This window comes from Vigna radiata, chromosome 3 (genome assembly GCF_000741045.1).
Source record: "Vigna radiata var. radiata cultivar VC1973A chromosome 3, Vradiata_ver6, whole genome shotgun sequence".
In the NCBI taxonomy this organism is placed as follows: Eukaryota; Viridiplantae; Streptophyta; class Magnoliopsida; order Fabales; family Fabaceae; genus Vigna; species Vigna radiata.
In genome coordinates, this window is record NC_028353.1 from 2120462 (window position 1) to 2140461 (window position 20000).

At 31.3% G+C, this 20000-nt stretch overlaps 2 protein-coding genes across 3 annotated transcripts; one reads left to right on the forward strand and one right to left on the reverse strand.

Moving 5' to 3' along the window:
• The first annotated feature begins 12653 nt into the window (after window positions 1–12653).
• LOC106757893 (inorganic phosphate transporter 1-4) lies at window positions 12654–15905 on the forward strand. The gene is made up of 2 exons (XM_014640745.2): window positions 12654–12787; window positions 13962–15905. Exon 2 carries the CDS (start codon window positions 14023–14025, stop codon window positions 15640–15642), a length of 1620 nt encoding a protein of 539 aa, XP_014496231.1. The 5' UTR covers window positions 12654–12787; window positions 13962–14022; the 3' UTR covers window positions 15643–15905.
• Window positions 15906–17258: 1353 nt separating this feature from the next.
• Window positions 17259–19018, reverse strand: LOC106757994 (actin-depolymerizing factor). Of its 2 annotated transcripts, XM_022779109.1 has the most exons (4): window positions 18795–19018; window positions 18399–18664; window positions 17647–17703; window positions 17259–17520 (listed from the first exon to the last, which is right to left on the reverse strand). In XM_022779109.1, exons 1-4 carry the CDS (start codon window positions 18816–18818, stop codon window positions 17511–17513), a joined length of 357 nt encoding a protein of 118 aa, XP_022634830.1. In that variant the 5' UTR covers window positions 18819–19018; the 3' UTR covers window positions 17259–17510. The 2 variants fall into 2 exon arrangements, with proteins under 2 accessions (XP_022634830.1, XP_014496359.1); XM_014640873.2 differs by having other exon boundaries at window positions 17259–17703; window positions 18795–18993.
• Window positions 19019–20000: the final 982 nt, after the last annotated feature.

Consider the following 20000-nt stretch of genomic DNA (forward strand, 5'->3'; position numbering starts at 1 on the left):
ATATATATATATATATATATATATATATATATATATATATATATTAGAGAGTGTTTTCTCGTACATGGTTGAAGAAGTTTCGTAGAATCATAGGTTTGTGGATTGAGAGGAAAATGGCAATTTGACAATGCATGCACCACACAATCAACTTTTTTTTTAATTGATTAAGCAAAAAGTAGTGAGTAAGAGAAAAGAGACATATTAACAACCAATTACTTCTTCTTCTTCCTTTATTTCATCATTCTTAGATTTTCCAAATTGGTTTTTTCTTCAGACAAATATTCCACTTATTCTGCCTCCAACATGGACCATGCCAACACCAAATTCTCCAACTATGGATTAAAGTCGTACAATATTCAAAATAAATTATTCATGTGTTTATAATATGTTAAAATATATTTCAAACTCCTTCGACTATTTATAATCGTATATGCAAAGTATTTACCGATCTTATTTATAACTAGTCTTTTGCTAACAAACTTACCAGTTATTTGTAGTGAAAATTTTCCTAAAAAAGATATCCACGAGACTTAAATATAAAATTTTATTTGATTTACTGTTTAGTATCACTTGGATTAATTATCTATTGATAAATATTTTGGTTCTTTAAGTGTTTTAAAATGTTTCTTTCATTAAATTTTTGAGTTTCACATTGAAAATATTTTTTTCTTAAAAAAAAGCATTCTTTAAATAGCAATGCATTTGACTTATTTAATAAAATATTTTCTAACTTCTTCATTACCATTTTTTCAAAAAAATAATTTTAGACTTTTGCTTGACTTCGAAGACTAAATCACTTAATCCAATTGATTGAAAAAAATATATATTGTATTATTTATTATATATCCAATAACAAATTTAAATGTTAATAAGTCTAACTAAAGCACTAATTTAAACTTGTATAATTAAAAGAAATTAATCACAATTACAGAAAGAATTTAATGGCTTGTGAATAAATTATGACCCCATATTTCTTAAGGAACTAAGTTTTAATTCCAGTTGGTAAGAAAATGGAGAAAAATAGAATGGCAGAATATATGTAGTATATGGGTAGGTGTATGTTTCCCACTAAGCCATGGCAGGCTACGATGACCCACTTATGCAAAATATAAGGTAACTTTACTTATCACAGTTTGTATATACCAGCACTTTTCTTTAATCATGTTGTAAAAGGAATAAGTAGAGAATTTTATGTCCTACCCTTCTAGAAAAATTCACTTTTATTTTTGGACATACAAGTCACATATCCTATGTATATTCTTATGCTTTTTGAAAGATTAATTTTGAACATATACAAACGTGAAAGATTAATATTGAATATATACTAACGTGAATATCAACTTTAGAGGAGATAATTGATATAGTTTTTTTCTTGTTTGAGTGTTAATTTCACTTCATCAAATATTGTTTCTCTCTTAGTTTTGGTCAATATTTGAAATATTCAATCCAATATTAACAAATTTAATTAATGTTTCTAAAATGAAGTTCAAGTTCTTTAAAATCGATTTTCTTGAGTTAAAAATTTTTATTGGCTAAACCTGCATTGAATTGGCATGAGATTGGTTTAAAATATTCCACATTTAATTTGGTCCCAAATATATTAAAGCTCAAAGTCTTTAGTCTTATAAAAAGAAAGCAGAATTCAAGCCATTCACATCTTCTTTACTTTTTTTCTTTTTCCTTTGAATAAATTCTGTAATAATGTGCTTATCCTTCATATCCAGTGCCACTTTTTTTTTTTTTCTTTTTTTTTTGTATTTGTGTGTGTTTCCGACTTTTGTTATTGTTTTTATTCTTATTTTTCCATTGTGTTTGGATACAAAAGCAAAGCCTTCACTCGATAATGTAAAAGGGATCGAATTTCTGCAATGATTATGATGTAGGGCTGATTTGATAGCCTTTAAAAAATACAAACAAAATTTCATTAAGTGGTAAAATGATCTTCAAAATGATTTCAGCATCGATAAAACATTAATAATAAAAAATGAAGTTTATTAGTGGTGGGTTTGGGAAACAGTCAAATGGAACATGTTCGAAAATGATCAGATCAAACATCAATGTTGTCATGATAATTATTTGTTACCACACACAAACGTGACCACGGTTCCACTCCGAAATGCAAACAAAATTACAAACCTCACCATTGAAATTGCTGTTCTTTTCGGTGACAACATTAGAGAACCAGTGGCATGCTAACACCAAACTCATACACATTTGTCAAGGAATGTTAACGTGAGTTGATGTAGGTAGAATTGGACTATCGGATTCAGCAAAATCAATAAAACCTTATCTCACGAATATTCATCTTCGTTTAAAACCAAAGTTTGATTTCATGCGTGATCTGTCAAAAGAATAGAATATGTACTTAAACAAACATGTTTGATCACGTATAATCATTAAGAACAATAAAATTCTCTCTCCACTTCTCACAAAAAACTAGAACGAGTCTCCAAATTACAATGAAAAAAAAAAAAACCCATCTAGTTTCACATTTCTTAATGTACAAAATATTCTGTAACTGGACGAATATATTCTGGACAGTCTAAACACGGTTGAAATAGAACAATCAAAGCTGAAATAAATTAATTCTAAAATCATCTTATTTAAAGACTTAATTATGATTAGTCATGTTTGGATCATAATTAATCTAATCAAAAGTTATCACACAATTTATAAATAGAAATTAGAGATAAGAAAATAAATTACATCTTCATTAGGTAAGTATTTATTATCATTATAATACAAATTAAAGTGACTTTGACATCAAAATACCTCTATATCAATATTAACTAACAAAACTTGTATTTAAAGACCATAATTGAAAATCACTCATTAAATAAAAAATTGAACCTATACACTTGAAACACTTAGCTTTCACATTCTCTAATAACTTAACTCTCTATATACCTTCGAACGATCGAATGAGAAAAAAAAAATGATTTCACATTCTTTAATTTTCATCACCTTTCCCTATACTTTCAAAATTGAATGAGACTTAAAAAAGAGATATGGTATAATTCTGTATACCTTTTAATATGGGTAATAAACAAGAATTTTATTTGAGTTTTGTAAATTAGAATAAGTTTGATTGAATAAATAATCGATTCACTGATTTATTCATAAAGTTGAAAGGGAGAAGGAGAAAAATTATGTGGTTAACTCTTTTACTCACGGAAAAAAATTTAAATTTATAAACAAAGAGTAAAATTTTCTCCAAGATTAAACACAAGTAACAATTATAAAAACACATTTTTAATTATCTTAATCATTAACTGTTAAATAATGTTTGTGCTAAAATGGGACGAAGATAATTGTGTGAAGAGTTCCTGTTTCAACAGAACGTCTTCCTCTTTGCTACAAGTAAGGAGTGACATGCAGAACACACTCCAACGCTCAAGTCAAAAATTATCTTTATAAGCCTTTAGTAATTCAATAGTGAGTAAAAGGTAAGTTTACCTCGACATTAAATCCGTATTTATAAAGTTTATAAGAATATGACCAATTAACTTACCTTTTAAACTTTAACCGCTTAACCGTAGCCGTTGTGAATTAATTGCGCCTTAATTTTGTTCAATGGTTGTGAAGATCAAATGGTCATGAGATGTTTTCCTTTCATGTCAATCGCTGGGTTATGTTTATTCAATTTGTCACCGTCCTGATTGGTCAGCTATAAACCTATAGTAACAAATAACATTAATAAAATTAAAACTTACATTATAGTAAAAATAAAATATGTCAATAAGTGCAATGAATTGATTATTTATCATTTTTATACATAGAAGCATGACACTTTTTTTGTGCATCCATTAACTTTTGCAAATTTCCCTTGTTATTTTTCGTACGGCATTGGAATTGCAGTTGGTTTGATATTTTGAAAGAACCACTTGACTTGACAACGACATGGTTGTTAATTGGATGTAAATAACTAAATGTTATGCTCAATATTATGATCATTGAGTCGCAAGCAAGGCTTTAGTTGTGTGATATTTTTAATTTGCTAATAATGACATTTGTTTTCATCCGCAACTGTTACACTGAAACGGAGGGAATTACAACTGGTTAATCTCTTTAGTTTTTTTGAGTTATTGATAGGTTTCTGGAATTTGTATTATGTCTTTCCCACTGTGATATGGACATTCATAGGATGATACTTTTTTCAGAAGATTACTCATACTTCCTAAAATTTCAATTTACATTGCAATTTTTTCTAAACAAGTGCCCACCTCTTCAAATCCTCATTTCCAATCAATCACTATTTATTGTGTTGCTCTTGTCGTTTTGTTTGGTGAGAATACGTTGCTCGGTGTTATTTTAGGGACCGCGCATGCATTACAACGAGAGTTTTTCTTATGATGAGATCCAAATTGTAGGTAATAGTTGACTTATTAATATTTCCTCCATACACTCTTTTGATATACTTGGAAAATAATAGTTTCACCCTTTTTAAAAGCAAAAAACAAAAAATACAATTAATAACTCCTTTTAATTAATAATATAATAATTTGTAGTAGTATTTTATATTAAAAAAAATAATAAATATATGAATATTTTATGTTGTCAAAGGGATTTTTTTCTTGTGGTATCAAAATATGAGCACTTTTATCGTTACTTAATGGATTGTGGCAATATTGCTGGTTTAAGCCAATAGTAAAATGAAAGTTTATTTGTGTGAATATTTTAACAACTAATTTCAAAGAAAAAAAAGAATACGTTAACAAATTGATTTCTTTTTCCTTTTCTAAATTATTTCACATATTTTAGTCTTATAAAAGAAAAATTATAATTAAAACAATTTTTTTATTAAAGATGATTGATAGATTGCTAAAAAAATAATTATAAAAAATCTAGACTACGTTCTTTTAATTTCATTAAGCCAACTAAGTAAATGAGATTTTCTTTACCTTATGATGAAAAAACGAGTTTATTTTATGATTTTTTTTATTTTAATATTTTTTTTTTCAACATAATCTACTTTATTAGAATAAAATATAACTAGATTTTATAAATATTATGCATACAATATTAATATTAGTGTCGTCAAAATGGGTTGAAACCCATAAGTCAATCCGGTTCACCATGAGTTTGAACTAGGTTGGGTTGGAAAAAAAATGTGAAGATTTTGATGCAAACCAATTTTAACCCAGCTTACTACGAACTCAGCTCACACGGGTTGAACCTGTGGTGGGTCGGGTTGACTCACAAACCCACCTTTTTTTTAAATCAAATTAATTAAATTAATTATTCAAATCCTATTTTTTATTGAAATCAAATTAATTAAATAATCATCCATTCAGGACTCCAATTTAATCGATGAATAATATTATAGATTGGATAATTCAAGAATATATATCGTTTGTTTTATCTTGTTTTTAGACCTATCTACAAGCATGATAGTTTTATCTTGTGCTATATATTTTTGTTAATGACTATACGTAGTTTCTTGATCAAACGGTTATGTATGTCTCATTAAACTAAATTGGCAAAATTTTATGCTTGATAGCTTAAAATATATAACAATATACTTCTTTTGTTTAATTTTTTTATATCAATTGGTCCAATTATTACTGTTTCAATTTGATCGATAACATGTTATAAGAATCTCACAAGAAGAGAGTGAAAAAAAAATTAAGTGAGTCAATGAGTCAACCCGTTTAACCCACCAACCTGTGGTGGGTTGGGTCGGGTTCAAATTTTCTTAACTCACTAATAAATGAGCTAGATTTGATTGACTCAATAAATGACTAACCCATGATGAATCGGGTCGAGTCGGGTCGGGTTATCCATTTTGACAGCTTTAATTAATATATTCACAAAGTTGTTCGTTTTATTATACTTACTTTTCAACTTGAAAAATAGTATAATAAAATATAAGTAAATGTTATATATGTTATTAATATTATATATAACAAATTATTTAGTTTTCAGATGTTATAAATATTATATATAATTATTTTTTCTTCTTAGTCTGTTAATATAATATGTTTGCGATTATGTATATATTTAAATGTTACTTTTGATTTAATGAATTATTTTATTTCTTTTAATATATTTTGGGTAGAATGCGGAATTAGCCATTTTGAGAGCACGTAGGATGTGAAATGTTGTGCATTTTTTTTATTTGGAAAGCATGAATTAAGTCAGAGACGACTCCTTTTACTATTGAAACAAGATATTCATTTTTGTTAAACAAGTTATATAAAAAGTGCAACACGTAACTGTTTTTCTTCTATCATATACATTAATTATTTTTGTTTGAATCACACACACATATATATATATTGTTAGAGTCAACTTGATTTTTCTATGAGAGACAACTTTATGCCAATTAAAAATATTTATGAGATGGTTAGACAAGAGAGTTTTGTTTACACACGCAAGACTCCAAGTCAAAACCCTATATATATAAAAAAAACAAACATACTCTTCTTCCACATAGGTAGGTAGAGTTTCTCTGTGTTGTGGTTTTCATTATATTTTGACAGTAAATTAAGAGAAAAGAGTGAATCCCATAATTTTAGCCGTGAAAAGCTTAGTGGCTTCATCATATGTTTCCTTTGGATCGCAGAATGTGGCGAATTCATTTTCAATTTTGTAATCATTTGCTACAACTCCAAGGGTTCATTTTCAATCTCTCCAATACAATATTTAGCGGTTTTCTGATAAAATATAAACCTTGAGTGGAGGCACGACAGAGAGTGGGGAGCAAAATGAAACATTAATTGCTTAAAATAATTAAGTTGGAATACTAATTTATTCATAATTTGGTTCAGAATATTATAACCACTCTTTAATTTATAACTTCAAACTTGTCTTATAGTACGTAGGTTTATTGTTTTTATAAGAGCGAGTTGTACTCGTATTCATAAGAAAGAAAGAACCTAACACATAAGGTGTTTGATAGAAAGGCCAAGTCAACAGGACTTTGCACGGAGTATTTCATTCGGATAATGATATTTAAACAACATTTCTTTGACAACATTTGAACATTGATTATGTGTCAATCTGTGATTGGTAAAAAATTACTCTACATTAATATTTATGATTATTATTATTGATTGTGGAGTAATTTTTTACCAATCACAGATTAACACATAATCAATGTTCAAATGTTGTCAAAAAAATGTTGTCTAAATATCATTATCCATTTCATTATATCCAAAGTTTATAAAGACAAAAGATATTAACAAACTAATCTCCTAACTAAATTGAAATGCGGTTTTTGATACTTGCAATTTCGGCGCCCACCAAATTTAAATTATTTGAACTTGGTATTACAAAAAATAAAAGTGCATTATTCAATACGATGTACATGTATGTATATGTAGCTCTACTGTCTACGTCTTAAAGAAATATCCATACGATTACTTTAGATATAACTAAAAGATGCTTCTTATCCTAAACATGGATGTTTAAAATCCATCCATTTAGAGATTATGAAAATGGTCAATTAATTATTACTGTTCTTTAAATGAAAACAATAATAATTATGTATTCATATATTTAATTAATTATTAGAAAGTCAAACCTAGTTATAAAAAAATTGTATTGATTTACCAAATTAATTAAGAGTGGATTCTATCCCAACATATATTTGAATTCATTTAATTACAAAGAGCAGTTTTACTTGACTTACATTGATAAGAAGGAATATATCTTATTTCGTAAAATCTAATAGATATAATTAATTTGGATTAGAACATGAAATGTGTATTGTGTATGGTCGAGTATTTTTCGACTATATCAGAATGAGTCTCGTTTATGAACAAATCAATGTTAATTACATGATCAAATATATTTTAAGTACATGTATTTAAACATGTTCAGTCTCCATGGTACATGACTATTATTAGGTGGTCTGGCCGATTATATGTCAGTCTACTAAAACTGATATTATGACTCATCAACTATCTTATATTGTTATTATAATTGTTATTATATTATAATCAAACACTTTCACTTTATAAAGGTAAATGAGTCATTAGACCTAAACTTAGACTCATCTAGATAATTACCATAAACACCATAATAGTATATATAGTACCATAATCGAAATACTTTAATTACATTTTTTTATTAATTATATATTTATTATCCTGCTGATGTGAGAGACTAGAGACACAATCTTTGTCCATCTTACATATATGGATACGCAATAGAAGGACAAATACAATAAAAATCGAAAGTTAGAGATGTTCGAAAAATATTTAAAGTCTTTGCATAATATATTATTGGCTCTATAAAAACAAAATATTTTTTTCAAGATATTATAATTAGTCCTTCTTAACACTAAATTAGTAATCACTATAAAAAAATGTTAATTTAGAGATCAGCAATTTTATTATCTAATTAAGTAACATCATTATATGACCCATTAGCCATCAAATTAAAATGGTGAGGAAAATTCTAGTTACAAACCATTTGGCCACCACAAATTTAAAGAGTCACCAAATTATTACCACACATTTTGTTTCCGTTTAATCACTGAATTTTTTTGTCGCATAAAATATTGGAATCAATTTAGCTACCATAAATATTATATCCTGTTGGTTGTTAGTTCTCATTACTGATTGATTTAATTTATTTGTAGAGATGAAAATTGTGATAAAATTTTGATTACTGAACTGTTGCTGTATGAATTTAGTGATCAAATGTTTCAATTGCTAATTCTATTTTGACAACATGCTTATTTTCTTTTAGTTATTTTGGCAACATGTTTGTTATTTCAAGAAGAAATAATAAAATGAATAAAAAGTCTTATATTTATTTTAGTAAGATCAAGAAAACTATTATATTGTCTCAAAAAAATGGTATAAGTCTTGAAATTTATAAGTTCATAACATTATGTAGTCAAAGGATTGTGTACAAAATTTATCATATTAATTCTATTTAATTAAATTATTAAAATATGTTTTTAACAATTTGCAAAATGTGTTTAGAATGGCTAGACTAGAAAGAAGCGTGTAGATAAAGTCAACGAAACATGGTGACTGAAAGTCAATGGATCAGACAACCTAACCTTGAAATGTGAACCAAGGTGGCCATATCATGTTGAAACAGGAAACAACATTTATGGGTTTCTGGATATTTGTAAATTATTACTACTGATGCTACGCAATCATACTGTTTTAAAAATTTGAGTTAAATATTTTTTTTTTATTTCTTAAGAATTTAATTACCATTACTATATATATCAATAATCAATAAATAAACATTATACTATCAATTAACAAAGACCTTATCATCACTAAAATGTTTACAAAAGATAAGAAAATTGATCATACATAGTGTTATCTCTAAACCTAAATATAAGTAGAATCACTTCAACTGATTAAGTAATGTTAATTAGATATTTTTCATAAAATAAAAATCATTCGCTTTCTCCAAAAATGTATGGATTTATAAAAGAAATACTTGAAATTCATTGATGCTTATATTTATCAATGAGTATTAATGTTTCAATTTTAATTTCTCTATAAATTAATTGTCTCTATTAACACTAATGTGTTTATTGGAAAATTATTTTTAAATCTTTGTATAAAATCTTTAAATTGCAATAATAATCATAGAATAAAATAATATACTTTTAAAATATTTATAAGTTGTCTCGAATTTATTAGATGAATTATTTTTTTTTTTTGGAGTATAATTGTTGCTAATATAATTAGGTAATAGTAAAATCAAAATATTTTACTAACTGTGTTTTATACTTATCATCATCACCCAAAACATGATATTGTTTTAGGTATGCTTACGTTACCTATCATAAGATCAAAGTTTGTATACATATATACCATTACATATATTAGCGATTCAATTATGATCCATGTTTTGGACTCATGGTGATGGTGTAGCAACTAGTTAGTGTTACTTACCAGGAAAAAAAAAAGTAGAAAAAAAGAGATCCTATTGCACATTTTTTCAAAAGATTTGAGATTGTCAATAAATATCGATAAATGTTTGTATTTATTGGTAAATTTTATTGATGACTAATTTATCAAGAGATTTGTATTAGTTGATAATTTGTCAATAATATGTAATGTATGGACAAATGTACGATATTACTAATGAATAGTGATTGTTAATAATATACGATGTGAGGCTCGTTGATGGCTATAACTTAGAGGGTGATGATTGAGGACCCACCACGGGTTTAACCTGTTGAGCTGGGTTCTTAGTGAGCCGGGTTCTTAGTGAGCCGGGTTAAAATTGGTTCGTATCAAAATTTTTGCATTTTTTTCCAATTTAACCCGACTCAAACCTGTGATGAGCCAAGTTGGCTCACGGGTTTCAATCCATTTTGACGACACTACCTTCATTGGGACTAAGACACAACCCAAACTCCTACGGGAGATAGCATTGGGGAATTTTTCGCAGTGGGCGAAAGCATAACAGAGCAATGTCACGTGAAGGTAGAATGCCTCTATTAATATTCCTTCGAAGGTCACCACATACCTGTCACCAACTGAAAGATTGATGACATCAACATCGTCATCGATGGCTTGGTCGATAGCAACCAACACGTCGGCGTCGTAACAACTGGCAGGATCCGTTAGAGACCAACATACTTTGTACGCTGCAACTCTTGCTCTCGGGGACCCACCCTTTGTGGTGTCGCTGCCCACCGGAAATACGCTTGCACCTTAGAGGAAATTGCCCCCAGCGGTTGATAGAGTGTGGTCCCGTGCCCCATGAAATCACACGCCGTTTGCAGAGGGTGGGAAGGTTGGGTGGAAGAAGGAAGGAAGAAATGAGGGAGAGAAAGGGAGAAAAGGTGAGAAACCCAGAGACACTGACTGACGTGTCAATCCATCGTTAGCCATGTCAACTGATTTTTAACGGTGTTAGTTTTGGAGGACTAAAATCAAAGTTTCCTTAAGAAGGAGGACTAAAATCAAAGTTTCCTTAAGAAGGAGGACTAAAATCAAAGTTTCCTTAAAAAGGAGGACTAAAATGTACCTTACTTTGAAAGATGGACTGAAACCAAAACCGCTTGATAGTATAGAAACTAAAAACATATTTAACCCTTTAATGATCAATTATGTTTTAAAAGGGAATTGTATGTTGGTAATATATAGAATGTGTGTGTGAGTGAGTTTTTTTATTTAAGAATGTAAAGTAATATCAATTATATATAACATTTGTTTAATGATCTATTATGTTTTAAAAGGAAATTACATGCTAGTAATATATAGAATGTGTGTTAATGAGTTTTTTTATTTAAGAATGTAAAGTAATCTCAATTATATATAACATTTGTTTAATGATCTATTATGTTTTAAAAGGGAATTGTTTATTGGTAATATATAGAATATGTGTGTGAGTATGGGTGTGTATTTTGACTATTAAAATATTTTCTAATTTTGCCGTGCCAACAAATTAAGTCTAAAAAGATATTCCCAATAAAGTTTAGGAATACATTTACATATTTTTAAAACTTAAAGACTAAATATCTCAATTTAAAAATCTAGAAATAAAAGTTACCAAAAAATATAAACACTGAAAAATAAAAATAAGATCCTCACCTACGAGCTTAGATAGTAGCGGAAATGTTTTGTCTATCTTTTAAACGTATTCTACTTTATAATTCTAATTAAAAAAACATTTTATCCCTTAGTTTAAATTGCTTATTAAACCATAATAGTTGCATTAGGAAAAAATGTCAAATTATTTTTGTTCTGTTTAGTTTTTTTTCCCTCTCCATGAGGTTTTTCTCGTATATTGAATTAAAGACCATTAATGTGACATGTGATATAGTGTATTATTTACACAGTTATCGAAATGATTTTCGTGTTATGTAGACATAAAGAACCATAACATTATAGGAAGATGAATTCATAGAAAATAATTATTATAATTTAATAGCGTCCATAATTGAGGGGTATGTAATAAAAAAGGCGTAAGTAGTATGAATTGATTAATCATGATTCTTGAAAGTCAAAAGACGAACATGATTAATACAAATGTCGTTGCCATTTAAAGATCAAAACTAATTGATTCACACATACAAGTCGACTGGTTTGAATTTGACTATTGAAGTTGAAAGAAACAGAGTATAGTTTTAGGTGGTCCCTTTCCCTACCCATGAAAATTCAACTCACCATTTCTGTAGATGATGCAGTTCGTATAAGCAAATTAAAACACGAAACAATTTCATCAGTTCTATGTGAATGGAATTTTGATTTCTTAAAGCCAAAATCAATTACTTTATTCTATGAAATACTGGAGGAGAGATTCTTTTAAACTCTGCATAACGATTTCTATACAATAAAAAATTAAAATAATTATATAGTAAAAAAATAATAATATGGTCTCTATCATCGAATTGACTAATTCTTTACGTCACTAACATATTACGTCATTATTTTCTTTATAATGTTTCATCTGACAACAACATTAAAATAATATGTTGTTAAAAAGAATGAAACAGAAATTTAAAAATAGTGAATAAATAAAAGAAAAATAAAGGATTTGAATTAGTTTGAAATAAAAAAAAAAAAACATGTGGTATAAAAAAGAGGTAAAAAAAGAGAATGCGTAGTGATCCAAGGGCTTCGGGGAAGGAACGGCGTCGTAAAAGGCATAAGAGAGGTTGACTTGACTGGGCGGAAAAAGAGGGGTATATGCGAGTGGAATATTTGGTTCAGAAACTGTATTGTATTTCTTTTATGGCATGTTTTCTTCCTATAAATTATTTCCCATCTCTTCACATTTTTTCCCACATCTCTCTTTTCATTGCACTTCAAATCTTGCTCTTTCTCTATCGCTCTACGACTTTCTTCCACTGCAGGTGCGTCCATTTTCTAATACTATTATATATTAAAATTGCATTCTTTTTTGGTATTGTCATGTATCTTTCTAATGTGTCACTCCATGCATGCATCACGGGACTATCATTCAACTGTCCCGAGTCCTTAGTTCTTTTTCTTGTGACAGTTAAGATCCATTTCATGTCTTTTCCTTCGCTTTACGTTCATGCTCTTGATTTCATCTTAATCTGTTCCTGATCACTACCAACATTGTGGGTACTGGCTTTATTCAATGTAAAAATTTCTCAAATGAGATTCAATTATTTGCATGGTTTAATTGGTTTAATCCGCCTGATATGGTTTGTTCTTATTTTTATTACCGCTTCTTATCTTGGGAGTCTGAAAATTGATTGTTATGATGATTAAAAAATTAACCAGATTTCTTTCCCAGTATTATTTTAGTTTTTGGGAACATGGGTCGATGAGAGTTTTGCGTAAATTTTGCTTTTGAGAAATATTAGAGCATCTCCAATCTGGAACCTATTTTTAAAAAAGCTAAATTAATAATCAGTTTTCTGTTTCTTAAAGTTTGCTTGTATCTGGGTGCATTTGAAACTGTTTCTCGCTTGGTACATTTCTCTCTACCTAAAGATTTGTTTCTGTTTTCTTTTTTATTTAGAAACAATTTCAAAACGTAATAACTTTCGAAGAAATTTACTGTCAAGTTATTTTAGAAATTAGTTTTTATGAAAAAAAAAAATCGGGAGGGAAGCTAGAAAGTCCTTATTTACCTTTCGTTTTTGTTTTATATTCATATTCCGGGATTTAGTTGAGAGATTAGGAGTTCCTTTTCCTTCCAGTTTTCTAATTTATGGTGTAACAGAAAGTGCGGTAGCTTGACAACTTTGCTGACTTGCTTGTGTTAAGAACGCTTTATCTTCCTTATATTTTGTCACTATGTAGAGGCTCTCTACAAATTTCAATCCCTGAGCCTTAATTATGAATTTGGATGGTTCAACTTGTGGTGTAATCAATAGTTACTGTTGATAGGTACACAACTTTTTCATAGTGAAACTAATAGGTGGTGATTTAACTGTACGTCTATTGGTTGATTTCGTTTGATAACTTCTTCAAATCGATCCGAATTCTTAGTTCTTTTATCCAATCAATGATCTCACAGTTGATCAAACCTGACTCTTGTTTCCACTTCTGCAGAGAAGGAAAGTTTTTGATAAAGAGATACAGAAATAACCTTGTAATTTTGGCTTGAAAAGCCATGGCAAAGGAGCAAATTCAGGTACTAAATGCGCTTGATGTTGCAAAAACGCAATGGTACCATTTCACAGCAATCGTCATCGCTGGAATGGGCTTCTTCACCGATGCATATGATCTATTTTGCATATCCCTTGTTACAAAGTTGCTTGGCCGCATATATTACCATGTTGACGGTTCACCAAAGCCCGGTTCATTGCCTCCCAATGTTGCAGCTGCTGTAAATGGTGTGGCTTTCTGTGGAACACTTTCAGGACAGCTTTTCTTTGGTTGGCTTGGTGATAAGATGGGAAGGAAAAAAGTCTATGGCATGACTCTGATGATGATGGTGATATGTTCCGTGGGTTCCGGCCTTTCATTCGGTCATAGTGCAAAATCTGTAATGGCAACCCTCTGCTTCTTCCGGTTCTGGCTTGGATTTGGCATTGGTGGAGACTATCCACTTTCTGCCACCATAATGTCTGAGTATTCAAACAAGAAGACTCGCGGGGCCTTCATTGCTGCAGTGTTTGCCATGCAGGGTTTTGGCATTTTGGCAGGTGGTATATTTGCAATTATAGTTTCAGCTTCATTCAATAGCAGGTATACTGCTCCAGCATATGAGGTTGATCCAGCCGGGTCAACAGTCGTACAAGCAGACTACATTTGGAGGATAATTGTGATGGTGGGAGCACTCCCAGCGGCATTGACTTACTACTGGCGGATGAAGATGCCGGAAACTGCCCGTTATACTGCTCTAGTAGCCAAGAACATGAAGCAGGCAGCAGCAGATATGTCTAAGGTTCTGCAGGTCGAGATTCAAGCTGAACCACAGAGTGAAGATCCGGCAAAGCCCAAGCCATATGGCTTGTTCTCAAAGGAGTTCCTCACTCGCCATGGACTGCATCTGCTTGGTACATCAAGCACTTGGTTCTTGCTTGATATTGCGTTTTACAGTCAAAATCTTTTCCAGAAGGACATCTTCAGTGCAATTGGTTGGATACCTCCAGCCAAAACCATGAATGCTATTGAGGAGGTTTACAAAATTGCAAGGGCTCAAACACTCATTGCTCTCTGCAGTACAGTTCCTGGCTACTGGTTCACGGTGGCTTTCATTGACAAGATAGGAAGATTTGCCATCCAATTGATGGGCTTCTTCTTCATGACTGTCTTCATGTTTGCTCTTGCCATCCCCTATGACCACTGGACTCATAAGGATAACCGGATAGGATTTGTGGTGATGTATTCATTGACCTTTTTCTTTGCAAACTTTGGGCCCAATGCTACCACTTTTGTGGTGCCAGCAGAGATTTTCCCTGCTAGATTCCGAAGTACTTGTCATGGAATTTCATCAGCATCTGGAAAGCTTGGGGCTATTGTTGGTTCCTTTGGGTTCTTGTACTTGGCACAAAACAAGGACAAAAGCAAAGCTGATGCAGGGTACCCTGCAGGTATTGGTGTAAAGAATTCACTTATAGTTTTAGGTGTAGTTAACATTCTAGGCTTCTTCTTCACTTTCTTGGTTCCTGAGGCAAAGGGAAGATCGTTGGAGGAGATGTCAGGTGAGAATGAAGAGGATGTTGGAACCGGGGAAGAATCAGAACAATCACATCCTCACAACAACAAAACTGTTCCGTATGTTTAGGATACCTTCGTCTATAATGTTGTTGTTACAATAAAGAAGGGGCTTCAATTAGACTTGGAAAGCACAAAAGCAGCTTTCCTTGCCCATCGCCAATATTTCTGTTAAATTTTGCTTGGACATCATGTAGTAGGAACTACGGCTATCTCTTTCAAGAATATTGGCAAACTCGAGTTCCATTTGATGTATAATCATATTGGTGTATACAACTTTCAATAAAAAGTTTGACAGACCGGCTATGTTCTGCATGCCATCTTTATTTTCAATTTGACTTAACTCTAAGGAAAACTATGGCATTACACGAGGCATGTCTATAATTGAAATCCTAAAAAAAAAAAAAAACACACTACGGTTGAATGAATGTTCGTGATGGGACTGTACGAATATAAATAATATAAGGATGTTATCGTCTGAAATTCTAAACAGTGCCCCGTTTCCTAGGTGCTTATGTGAATACAGAAAAAGATTATTTATTTTTCAATGTGAGTAGACGAAAAATATGACCATAATGCTACTTGTCTAGTTGCACTTCCAGTCTTTTCACGGCACATATTTGACTTGTACACTTCAAATACGATTGCTGATTGAAAGTTGAAAGCTAAAGTTGTAGTGGGGAGTTGCATTGGCTTTTTCAGTCTCACTAACTTACTGTCTTCAATTATCTACCTCTCGCATCACTTTATGGTCCACAGATCAAGTTATTCTTCCATGGAAACTGCTTTCAACCAATCTTGAAATGATCAGTAGACTTTTCTTTGGATATGAGCTACAGGTAAACCTTTGCGTAATTATTTCATATATCACTAGTTCATACTTCAAAACATCTCACATTTCACCTTTATATTATATTTCTGTTCAAAACTCCAAACCAATTAAACCGACTTCATTGTGTAAGACTTTGTATTTTAGCAGGTATCAGACTATTCACAAAAATTCCTACTCTCACTGACCATGACTAATATCTTGATTCCATCATCAACCCAATTAAATCTAGCTCAATGAAGTGTCTTGACAAAACAAATAACAAGGGAATATATATATATATATATATATATATATATATATATATATATATAACAGTGATATGTAATACTAAATAATAGTACACTGACAATATCATTTACGGGACATAAGTAAAACAGTTTGCAGCTCTTAGATGAAGACTCATTTCAAAAGTCTTAGAAACAAGTAAAAATTAGGAATGTGATGCACTTATATTTTGGAATTTTCCTAGAAAGAAACACAACAATATCGCAAAGCTCAAGAATTGATCTCCTTCAACTTGGCTTCGGCTGGAACACCTATCCACCATCTTGCTAACGACCTACGTTATGTCTTGATGTCTTATATAAAAGAGTAAAAAGTTTATATTTCTCATCACTGTCAAATATAACCTTGGGATTTTAAGCTGAAGATACTATCTTGATGTCTTATATAAAATGTTGTGTGTCAAATTTGTGCAACATTTCCCCGCGCAAATCTCTTCACCTATTATCGGAAAACAATAATCAGAAATAGTCCAATGTGGCCTAATTTTTTTTTAATTATTTCTCATTCTCTTCCCTCCCAGCAAACATCACAGTATTTCTTAGCTCCCCTTCCTCAAAACCAAACACAAATACAGGGTTAATTTTAAGAAGGGAATATTGATAAATGCAAGTTTTGAAATTTTCTAGAGACTCTTAGCTAGAGTAACAAGCAAGGACTTTTATCTCCATCACATCTATCTGGATCCATAAAGTCACGCTCTACAGTACAGGTCCAGTAAATTGGGATTTACAACAGTGACAGCTCAGAGCTTTTAATCCATCCCCCTTCAGATTCATATTATTGTGGCAAGCTGGGCTCTGCAATTCATTGAAAGTAGAAACCTAGTAGAATCTGAAAAGAAAATGAATAAGTACATAAACATTTCAATGTGCACGGTCTCTCAGCACTTCAAGATCCATTTCAGTGGGGTCAGTAGCCTGGATTTCATAATGAACACCATCTAGCTCACGTCTTAACCTGTCTTTAGTTGTGGCGTAGAGCATCTTGGCTCGAATCCGAGAAGTTGAAGGAGACCTAACCAATATCATACAATGGAATAACTAAGAATGATATTTCTGGCCAAATCGCAGAGAAAGTAAATAAAGAAGGCAGGAATAAAAATAGTTAAATCCAAGTCTGTTCTTCACAAGAGGACAAGTAGANAGACAAGCTCGTAGCAAGATATTGAGGACATACNTCAAATAAGTTACGGAAAATATACTGTTTGGAAGTGAGTCAAGATGCCACTCAAACAAGAAATTAATAATGGTTGATCAGAGAGACAGAGAAGTCTTTCCACAGATAATCAGCTCCAAAGATGCAATAAATAGAATGCTAAACAAGTGCTAAATAAGATATACTATTTTTTTATTTTTTATTTATTTCTGAGAAGCTAGGTAAAAATGTAAAGATAGGTTCTTCCAGCAACTGAAAAAAATAAACTAGTCAACTATACATGATGATGGACAATACTACCATTTCCTTGAAGTCCATAATCTTGTNTGAGGCCACTCTGAAAATAATAAAGCAATAATAGCAAAGACAAATTTATAAATCTCTAATAATGGCCAAAGACAAATTCCAACCCAACCCCACCAAAAAACTGAAACTTAGGAAACCTACTCTTGATATGGTTGAACTAAAGCATCAAGCATGATAATGTTTGCCATGATTAATTATTTATGTATCATTTTTCGTATAAAAGCAGAACACAGAGAAACTAAACTAACCATGCAATGAAGAAGATTTTGCTCTTTTGACAATTCTCAGAAGTGACGAAATCGAAGTCAAAGACGGCATATCTGCAATCATTCTCAGGCAAAGATGCAGCGAAATCATCATAGCTCTCAGCGGGNCCACCGGTCTTCTCAACCACAACCTCCCTTTTCTTCTCATCAACCTTAAAGATCACATAGCGATGGACCTTCTTCTGCTTCAGTTCCATGAAGGTGGTTTTGCTGTGATCAGCAACACCCATGCCTGATGGAGCATTTGGCTGGAATTTAAAAGCATCTGGGTCAATAGCCTTTCAACCAAGACTTGGTTTTGAAATCAAATACGCATACAAACATTCACATGCGAAAACTTTGACAGAAAAAAAAAAAGTGAGAGATGTAAAATGTTACCCTGCTTAGGCCTCTGAAAGACATGATGATGATGAACGAAGTTGGATGATGAAGAAGAAAGTGAAGTATTGAAGGGTAGGAGTGAAGAGAAATTATTATAAAGAGCTAAGGAAAAGATTGTTGAGTGAATAAAAATAGATGAGAATAGGTTATTATGATTGGGGCGGTGCGTTCTAGCAACGCAAACTGGAATTGGGGAACGTGAATATGCGAAAAGAACAAGGATTTTCCACCGCCTATGGGACCCACGTTCTTCAATGCTTGCCATGACCCTTCGCCGCGTATATTTTATTTTATTTTATTTTCATTTTATTTTTATGTTTCACTTATTAGACAACCATCTAGGCCAAGTGTCACTATAAAACGTTCAATTTTGTGTTAGTTTCGATGGACCAGCCAAGGTAATTCCCTGACAGCATAAGGTGAAAGGAATAAGTTAATGGTATGAAAATAAGCGATAAATAGAAAAAAAAATACATACAACCTCGATTAATAATGTAATAAAATAGGGTTAAATATATTTTTGTCACTTAAATATTACACGATTTTAGATTTAGTTTCTACTCAAAATTTTGATTATTTTTAATTCTTATAGTTTTGAAACTCTTATTATTAGTCCTTAAAATTAAACGGTGTTAATTTTTGTTTGATGTGAGAAACGGCGAAACCACATCTTATCCAAGCTTCTATGATAATTGTGTGCCACTTTTTTTTTTTTAATTCCACTGCCTCTGACATTGTCTTAAAGTCTCTACCACCGTCTGCAGCCACCATGAAACACCCTTATCCAAAGATGCAACAGAGAAGCACTTCAGTGCCACCAGCACCTCGAGGAACCATCACCTCCTTGCGTAGTACACTTGCAACCCAAACCATAACCTTATCATACAGTTCACCTGCAACCCAAACGCAATAGAGAAATTCTTCTTCACCATCAATAATCAAAACCTGCAAGGAAACACAATCAACCCAGATAATCATCTTCCACCAAGGCCTTAATTCTCCTTCGCGAGCGTTGGAACCCTAAGACGCAAGTCCCTCTAAGCTCATCCTCCTCGCCCAAATTGCAACTTCTTGTTGCCATGACAAAGCAAATCAGAAAACCCAATTCGTGTTCTTCAATCTATACCATGAATTCGGATAACCTGCAACATTTGTGAAATTGCAAAATGACAAGTAGAACTCACGTGTCTTCACATCTACAAC